This window comes from Plectropomus leopardus, chromosome 15 (assembly GCF_026936395.1).
Source record: "Plectropomus leopardus strain MGB_pleo_1.0 chromosome 15, ASM2693639v1, whole genome shotgun sequence".
NCBI classification, from domain to species: Eukaryota; Metazoa; Chordata; class Actinopteri; order Perciformes; family Serranidae; genus Plectropomus; species Plectropomus leopardus.
This window is the reverse complement of record NC_142190.1, coordinates 29,755,319-29,765,032: the sequence shown is the minus strand read 5'-3', so window position 1 is coordinate 29,765,032 and position 9,714 is coordinate 29,755,319. Positions and strand designations below refer to the sequence as shown.

General features: G+C 38.6%; 1 protein-coding gene across 1 annotated transcript; it reads left to right on the top strand.

Moving 5' to 3' along the window:
- Positions 1-6,293: 6,293 nt before the first annotated feature.
- LOC121939398 (putative transcription factor ovo-like protein 3) lies at positions 6,294-8,696 on the top strand. Its single transcript, XM_088088890.1, has 4 exons — positions 6,294-6,393; positions 6,520-6,749; positions 7,710-7,899; positions 8,345-8,696. Exons 1-4 carry the CDS (start codon positions 6,294-6,296, stop codon positions 8,677-8,679), a joined length of 855 nt encoding a protein of 284 aa, XP_087945016.1. The 3' UTR covers positions 8,680-8,696.
- The last annotated feature ends 1,018 nt before the right edge of the window (positions 8,697-9,714 follow it).

The following is a 9,714-nucleotide window of genomic DNA, read 5'->3' as shown; positions in this document are numbered from 1 at the left end:
GGTGAGAGAGATGTTTCAGAGAGGATCAGGAACAGGATGACGTTGCAGAGGGGAACTTTGGATTTCTCTCTAGCCCAATTCAGGTCTCAGTTACAATTGCTGAATCTTAACAGAACCTGCGGAATGAAACAAGCAGGACAGAGACAACAGGATCATGTTCAAATGCTTTGAAAAAAGAAAGAAATTACAAAATGATAAAGTCGTTCTGAGGATCAACAAAAGTTACAGAGAGTAAATTCAACTAACTTTTTTTCCATACCCTACGTTTTCTAAAGTTAAATCTTAAGAACACTGAAGAATCATTTACAATAAACACACAATTAAAAACTGATGCAAAAACACATCAGGATATACTGTAATAGCTGGTCAACAAGGGGCCTGCAAATTTATAAGACCTTTTTAAACTCAAAACACAAGCTCTGCTCTGCGTCTGCACCATCCAGTGTTAATTTCCCAGCTATTCTGGATTTAGTCTTTACACAAAAATGCATATTAGTTTTGGTCATTTTTTTTTTCACTTTTATAATTTATTTTTTTATTCTAATTTCAGTTGATGAATACTCAATTGTGAAACTTCTTTCCACTTCAACAGACTACTTTGTCTTAGTTTCAGTTTTAGGTAGACTTTGGATGAAATTTTTTATGAAATTAGTACCTGGGGCCCCCCGTTTTATATGTTGACAACTATTGAAATGAAACGTACGCCCCTGGTGGGTGGTGCAACAGAGAAGCAAGTTTGTAGTTTTTGTGTAACAGACAAGTGTAAAATTTTCATAAACATTTTAAGGCATCTAGACGCCGCTTTCACGATCACTTTATTGGTTGTTTGCACTGTAACACACTACTACCTGGTTTTTCACTCCATACAGTACAAAAACCACACCCAAAAGTTCACTTCTGTATCTCATGCTACTAATTGCTACATATCCACTATTTAGATAAATTACGGTTAATGTTGCATTTAAAAAAAGATTTGATGTTATAGCAGTTGCAGGGGGAATTTTACTGCAAAACAAGTTCATTTACTTTGGATACTTTAACTACAATGTACTTTCAAATGCCTTTCACAAGTATTTAAAACTATGACTCCTGAACAAATGGGTGTGATTGCTTTCAAAAACATGGGGAAAAGGCAAAAAGCAACATAGTAAGAAATGTTCCGTAAATTGTAAATTTAAAATCTAAGGGAAAACCGTATTTTTAATGATCATAATTACATATTTAAAATTATGTTCCAAAATCTCATACTTTTCTATGCACTTTTTTGAAGGTCGTTTCACAGTTCCACTTATTTATTTATCAATCTATTTATTTATTTATTTCACTGATTTTCATGAAACTTTTTACGTAATTCAGATGTAGGGAGAGGCAAGTGGATAGTTTTTGTATAACAGGCAAGTCTCTAAAAGTTCCAAAAACATTTTAAGGCATCTAGACGCTGCTTTAATTTGCGCTCAGTTTATTAGTATTTCGTCTGAATGGCTTTGGCTCAGCACTGTCATACACTACTAAGTGGTTCTTCTTCAGTAATGTTGTTTGCCTTAGTTTTCTGAATTCCCACCAATATACATATATTAATGTTCGAATAAGAACTGGTATATTCTTACCATAGATCACACATTACACAAACCACACCCAAAAGCTCACTTCTGTTTCTCATGCCACATATTGCTACATATCAACTACTTAGATAAATTGAATGTAAAAAGTTAATGTCGCATTTAAGGATTAAGGATTTAAAAAACATATATGCACTCACCACAATTGTATGAAAACTTCGAGAGGTTGAGAGGCTGAGATAATAGCAAGGAGTGGTTTGTTAAGAGAGCACAGACACAAATCTTTAAATACGGGTTGACAAACCCTCTTCCCAAGCCCCCACCTCATTCTCTCTCTCTGTTTTTTCTAAAGCACAACCAGTTTTGCAGGCTGGATCCAGGTTTACTAAATTAAAGCAAGCAGTAACCCTGACAGGCCATATTAACAACCATTTTACCATAATAGCTGAAAAGCCCTTTGACAACATGCTTTCATTTACAGCGCCTGATTACAATTTATAGTTTGAAATTGACATTATTCATTTGGTGAGAAATGAGTAATGTGCAACATTACTGTCCCTTTGAAGTGCTTCCTCATGTTTCTTTATGGCTTCAGTGATAGGTCTTCTTTATCACATAAACAGAAAAATCTAGGGAAAAACTATATTTACAATTATCACAATTACATAAATACAATGATGATACAGAATTATTAGAATTTTTACGCACTTTTTTGAAGGTAATTTCACTTATTTATGCGACATATCAACACCAGTTTCTACCTTTGTTGCTTATTGCCTTCTTAACATGTTTTTGAAAGAAATCAAGCCAGTTTACTCAGATTTTGAAATGCTGAAAAAACACATTTGCACTTGCTGAAATTGTATGACAATGCAGAGAGGCTGAAATGCTGGCAAAGATACTTGTAAAGAGAGCACTGACATAATCATTTTAAAATACAGGTTTAAAACCACTCTTTCCATGCCCTCACAGCTTTTTCTATCTTTTTTTCTCACAACGACCAATGCTGAAATATTATCTCTCCTGTTTTCATACCAGTAAAACAATTTAAGGAAGCTACAAATCATATAAGTATTCTCATGCAAACAAACGCTTGTATCTCATGTAGGAAGTAATGGTGGTCATTATAATCTAAATCCAGTCTGCATGACCACAAGTTTTGGATTTTTTTCCCCTTTATTAGTCAAACTGGCTTAGCTGGTTTTACAAGGTGGATCCCAGGTCTAATAAACATCTGGGTGCAGTAACCCTGATGGGCCACACTAGGAACCACATTATCACAGGAGCTGGAAAACACTCCACACTCTCTACAACATGCACAATTAATTTCACTTACTGTGCTTGACTAAAATTAAGGGGAATTTTGATTATCTTTATTTTTTTGATAAGAAATGAGTTATACCTGTTACTGTCCCCTTGAAGTACTTCGTACATGAACAGAGAATGATGCACAATTTTGATTTTGTTTATTTTCCTTTACTGAGCCTTTTTCAGTCCATTTGCTCTCGACTCCTCCTGTCCAGTCTGATGAAGGTTGATAGGATCTGCCAGGCAGAATGGGATCTCAAATCCTGGTGAGAAAGGCTTGTATGAGACCTGACCAAGAAGACTAAATGCTGATTGCTGACAAAAAGGTTGCTACAATGTACTTGTTACATGCCTGATTTTGTGCAGGTGATGAGGCAAGTACCAAATGAAGAAAACTGAAACACGTCAAACTTCTATGACTGACAGCACAACAATGTGAAGCTCCAAGATATGCACCCCAGGTGAGCCCTCCTCGGCAGCTGTAGGCCTTTGACTGGCTGAACAACCCAAACTGAATTCTAATGATGGATGGCTGCAGGCTATAAGCGACAAAGAAATTGTGACGTTTGTGGATATGTGGAGGATGAAACGTTGCCTCCAGGCAACAGAAGACCCTAGGCAAACAAAAAAACCCTAAAAAAAAACAATTACTGTAATTAACATTCACACAGAGGCGCACTTGTGAGGCCTGAATTTACCAGGAAAGGATGCAATTACAAATCCAACAGCTTGTGAGCTATTGCTAATCTTGATTGAAAGTAATGTTTTTTTGTTTGTTTGTTTTACCAAAATAATGTTACGTCACTTGGAGGCTAATGATAACTAATCTTAGCTGACTGTTACTCACAAATTTCTGATTTTAAATTACAACCTATAAACCGACATAATAAAGTTGTCATTTATTTTTCACCAGCATCAAACAAATACGAGCTGACTGCTACTGTGAGCGTTCATAGGAATACATGGGGCTCAGAGGTCATGTCATACTGCAATACGTTTTCATCCCAAGTCGTCACACATCATCATTGCTTCATTGGTGGACTTCTGCATCTACATATTACACTCTAGGTGTCCTCCCACGTCAGATGTTGCGGGATACTGCAACCAATGCTGGGGTGTTGACAAAAGCACATGGTTGGGTACAGAGAGAAACATCGAGATTTGGCTCTACATTCATACAGGAAGCAAACAGCAGGTTCGTGGGTGAAAGTCTGTGGGTAGTTGGACCCGTCCACTACCTCTCCTGCTGCCCCACAGGGACTTTCAGCCTTCTTCAATTATGTCATTAACAGCAACATTTTAACCTAGTGCAGTCAAGCAGCTTATCATATGGTGGTGACAGGTTCCATCCGCTTGCTTTATCAACTGACACCACCTGTCCACATATCATACTGCCGCATCATGTGCTGTCCCGCCAACTGGCAGTATATTGTAACAGCACAAGGTTCCATCTGTCTGCATTGCAAACTAATGCTGCTTGGCAGTCTATCATACCTCCGCAAAAGGTGGCTTTTGGCATCGGTAATTTACACCAAAATCACTGTCAAAGCAGCGGTATTTGATGCCTTCAGAGTGAGAACAGGCTGCGTATCCAGATACCCTAAATACATCCATGGGCTGTTGTAGATGTCTCAGTAAAGATCATTTTGAATTGCTTAAATATGTTAAAGTTTAATCAGCATTGGCTAAGACTAACAGTGTGACTGCCAGTGTCATCTTCATGTATTGAAAAGACAGCCTCCTCTCAATAAATACATCACTTCTCTTTTGGGCATCTATTCAAATTTGATAGTTCACTGTTGCAAGTGGTAAAACTTAAATCAGCTGACAAAAGAGCTTGAAATTGTGTCATTTGAAGGGCCATTTTTTTTGTCTAGCATAGTACCTTTTTACCATTTCATTTCCATGCTGCTGCACGCAGGCTGGTGCTTTGCATACAGTTAGAGCGCAGCTCCATATAGGGCAACAGCACACAGTACAGTCAACAGTCTCAGCAGGCATTTTAGGAAATGCTAATACTACATACCATTACAGATTATAAAGAGATTTATTATCAACAGGCACATTTATTTACTGTCTGAAGACATTTACACTTAGCACTCAAACAAATGAATATTATAAATCATATCTTCTGATTATGTGTGAAAACCCAAATGCAGTAAAGAGCAGAGAAAACTTCAAAACCCAGTGAGCCTAGAGTATCATTTCAAAAGAGTTACAGTGTTTAGTTTCTCTGTGATATACAAGTTTGAATATTGTAGCACAAATACATTCAGGCGACTAACAAACTTGTATATCTAAGTGTGGAGCTGTTTTTTTTTAACAAGAAAGACTCTCTAGTGTTTTTTTCTTCCTCATGGGGCCAACATTGACAGCATTGTGAATGGCACTGGTGAATTGTGGGACACACTGGCTGACTGTAGCATTAAGGTGGGGTTGAAGTGTGTTTAAACTGTGCTACAGTTTGTCTGATCCTCCTAATGTTCTTGGAGTGACCTCTATTGCTATTTGCATGATGGGGTTTAGTCTCTAGCAGCATTTGTATTTGCCATGCAGAGTCCAGTGAAATGAGGCGCACGCGGTTTTCCTTTTAAGCATGCACTGACTGTGCAGACTACTAGGGTGTTTTTGACTGGGGTTTTATTATGATGATGATGATTATTATTATTACTACTTTTTTTGTTTTGTCATTTTGTCATTCCTGTTTGCTAACTCCTATTCCCTGTGTGGAGTTCCCTATATTATTGGTGATCTACAATTTTGTTTTGCATTATCTAAATAAATAATTCATCACAAAAAAACAAAAGAGTACCACGATGTATGTGCAGTCATGTAAAGAACTGTCAACAAAAAAGCAAGTTTCTGAATGGCTTTTGTGTACATTTTTAAAAGCTCTGTAATCCCACCAAACAATTGCAACAGAAAGAGGCTAAAAAAAGAGAAAGGGCTGATTTACCTAGCAGTTAAGGCTGTGGCTCCTCTGTACTTGCTCCTGTTACTCAGACTTCGCCCTTTGTCTGGGGCCAGGGCTTGGTCCGGGGCAAAAATTTGCATGCCAAGGGCCACTTGAATGTGAAGCTCCCCGGATTCTCACTACCTGACATGCAAAACCGGTGGAGGACCAGTTAAAATGGTGTACACGGACAGTCAATGCAGGTGTACTCCAGTCAAATCACTGAGCCTCCAACTCCCCATCATAGAGCACCACTCTCTCCAGATAGTGCTATGGAAATGAGTGCAGTGATTTTGCTGGGATAGTGTACCTGCAGGTTGTCCATTGATGAGGGTTTCGTGGAAGGATTAAAAGTAAGGTGATAGGTTGGTCTGTAAAACTAAAAGCAGTAAGAGCGCAAAGGATCAGAGGCTGAGAGTGAAATAAAAGATCAACAGAAGAAAAAGAGGATTAAGACAGAGAGAATTCAAAGGATGCCGAGGTCTTTCCTTGTGAAGAAGAAACGTGGGGCATGTGGAGCATGGCAATGGAAGGAGACAGAGCAGCTCCAGTGGCAAGACGACGATACAATCGGTAAGAATTTAATTGACTTTTTAGCCATCAAAAATAAGCAATAACATCTAAGTTAGTTTAGTCCTGTTAAGCTGTATCGTTTGTATGTAATTTGACCTCGTTGCAAACCATTTTATCCCATTTTAGTGAGTGAATTTGCTGTGGAGCAAATATCCTGCAGTCGTGACGCCCAGCAGCCTGCAGCTGTGCCTCAGTCAGTAGCCTTAGGATGTGTTACAGCAGCTGGACTCAGAGTGCCTGTACCTTTGGCAGGATCTCAAAGACCAGTAACTGACGCCAGACCGGACTGGTCCACACTCATGCTACGAGGCTCCTTCTACCATCCCAGTCCACGGGCACTGGTAAGCAGAGCCAAGGTAAGGTCAGATATTTCTTGTCGAGTATAGTGTCACTTCTATAATATGACCAAGTTTTCTGGACTTCCGTACAAATGCACTCCCAACTTAGGGTACTTTCTGATAACAGTTATAGCATCATTGGGTGGCTGCTGTGAATAGGACAGCTGAAAGCCCTGGAAAGGCAGCTGACTGGAGGAAATGGACTGGATTGGAAATAAAGGAGTGAAGGGCACAAAGCCCAAATGTCCTAGAGCTACCATGAAGGAGCTACTGCAAATTCAGATAGATCAGGTGCTGAAAGTTAAAAAGAAGTAAGAGAAGACGAGAGATTTGATCTATGACTAATGCTCTGAAAGATTTAGGGCTTGTGAGAGCAGGAAAAAAGGTACCGAAAAACTTTTGCCTAAATCACTGAACTCAAAAGGCTTACATATTGGACAGACGTCTATATGGGATTGGCTTTTATTTCCTTTTACACCAAAGTGTTGCTCAGCAAAAAAATACATTCAAACTGTTTAATGAAATCTCTTTTGTTTACAGAGTCTATTTACTGTCCTGTGTTGTGCTCAACATTTACAGTGAAAAACTCTGAAAAACACTGTCTAACTTGCAAAAATCAATATTCTAGGGCAACATTTCGGTACCAGACCTTCATCAGGCATCAGGGGGTCTAGTCCCGTTATGTTGCATAAAAAAAAAAAAAAATAGTTTGGGAGTTTTTCTCTAAGCTATGTTCTGCTCGTCCATCACCTATGCATGTGTTTGAAAATAGATGTGCAAAATGTTCATTTGTTCTGCTCATGATTTTAGTAAAATTATTTGAATTATTGAATTGTGGAGAACCTTACCAAGCTAACAATGTGTGTAGCATATCCATATTGACAATATTTTTTTAGCAAATATATAAAAAATAGTTCTTGATGGTAACCAGTATTTTCCATATTGTCATATCACTGAGTATTTTTCTGTTTCTCTCAGCCTCATCCCCGTGTGTCCCCCTGCTCAGGGGACTTTGTGTGCTCAGTGTGCCACAAGATCTTCCCTCTGCAGCGGATGCTGACTCGACACCTCAAGTGCCACAGCCTGGTGAAGCGCCATCCATGTCGATTTTGTGGCAAAGGATTCAATGATACCTTCGACCTTAAGAGGCATATGCGAACACACACAGGTCAGGGATGAACTTTGCATACACACACACACACACACACAGACACACACACACACACACACACACACACACACACACAGTTTTGCAAAGGAATAATTAGTTCTGCATTCTATAGGCTTCCTTAGAAAATGCCTTTAATCAAAGTATTAGAACCACAATCTACAAATACTAGTGGATATTGTGCATGTAGTGCTATTTAACATTGTAAATAGTTTTGGTGTGAGCTGCTAAGTGTTGGAGATGTCAGCCAAAGATATGTCTGCCTTCTCTCTAACATAATGGAACTATACCGCTATATAAAGTGGCATGCTAAGAAAGTACTCAAGTTAAGTACCTCAAATATGTACTTAAAATGTACTCTGATGATAAATCTGATTGCATAAATCCTCCACACAATCATGGACAGGGAAACCTAAAGTCTGTCTTCTGTCTCCCTCTGCTGCAGGTATCCGTCCCTACAAGTGTGAGCTGTGTGAGAAAGCCTTCACACAGCGCTGCTCTCTGGAGTCCCACATGAGGAAGATCCACGGCGTTCACCAGCAGTACGCCTACCGCCAGAGACGCTCCAAGATCTTTGTGTGTGAGGATTGTGGGTACACATCAAGCCGTCCTGATGAGTACTTCCTGCATGTGAGGCAGTGCCACCCCGGCAGTCCCGCCCTCCGCAGGTACTACCGCCGCCAGGCCCACGAGAACAGCAGCTTTACCTCAGCAGAGCATAAACTCAACCCCTATCTGCTGTACTCGAGCCCTGCATACTACATGGACGGAGCATTCTGACTCTCAGATACACTGTGTTGTAGCTGTTCTATCACTGAAAATAAAATTTGTTAATTTCAATGAATTTTTAAATTTTTATCCAACACAGGCCATCTGTGTATGTGCCCTTGTGCTTATCATAAGGAAAAAGGCTACGCCTGCACACTTACTCCATGCCACAGTTTAACATTTCAATCCTGCTTGGATCTTCGTTGGGTCAAATGACCAAATAATCATCTGACCTGCAAACATCCAAGCAGGATGTCTTAAATAAACCTTTGTGGCATGGAGTTAAGTGTGCAGGTGTAACCTTATTCCTCCTGGCAATTTTATTTTATTTTTTTTTTCGGTAGCCCTGCACCTACGCCATGTGCGTATAACTACCCTCTTTTTTCCCCTTGTGCTTTTACCTTTTTTTGTGTTCATTCATCACTTCATCAGTTTTGATCACCATTACTTTTATACACCTGGTTCATCAATTGAAGTGTTTCTTTTCTTTTACTTGCCCCATATTTACTTTTAAAATTACAATGAAGGATCAAAAATGATTCTTAATGCTTTATCGTTTAATTTTCCATTTTTCATCAAATTCAATTCAGTTTCAGGAATCAACTGACCAACTGAATCATTTACTGAAAGTCAAGAAAACTAAACCTCAGAGTGCACGTTAAAGCAGAGAGTATATATATATATATATATATATATATATATATATATGTGTGTGTGTGTGTGTGTATATATGTGTGTATATATATATATATATATATATATATGTATTGCGAAGAACTATAAATGTAAACCTTCAACAAGAGCAGAGATACCTTATGTTAACCCTTTAAACCTGGAGCAACATTACTTTTCTTGCACTGCTTTCAGACACCTTTCACAAATACTTAATTGCAAGAAATTAGCAGATTGATTAAATGATTTTTTAAAAAGCTAGGGGAAAATGTTTATCCGTCTTCCAGTGTTTTTGAAAGAAATCAAGTCAATTTGCCTGGTTTTCATTAGGGTTACGTATGTATGACGGTAGAAAATTTTAAAAAAAGAAAACAA

What these genes read in the sequence shown, in the direction of transcription:
- LOC121939398 (XM_088088890.1), top strand. Translation starts at nt 6,294, where the DNA reads ATGCCGAGGTCTTTCCTTGTGAAGAAGAAACGTGGGGCATGTGGAGCA. An exon ending in CACTGGTAAGCAGAGCCAAG is followed by an intron (nt 6,750 to 7,709) that starts GTAAGGTCAGAT and finishes TGTTTCTCTCAG; the next exon opens with CCTCATCCCCGTGTGTCCCC. An exon ending in GCATATGCGAACACACACAG is followed by an intron (nt 7,900 to 8,344) that starts GTCAGGGATGAA and finishes CCTCTGCTGCAG; the next exon opens with GTATCCGTCCCTACAAGTGT.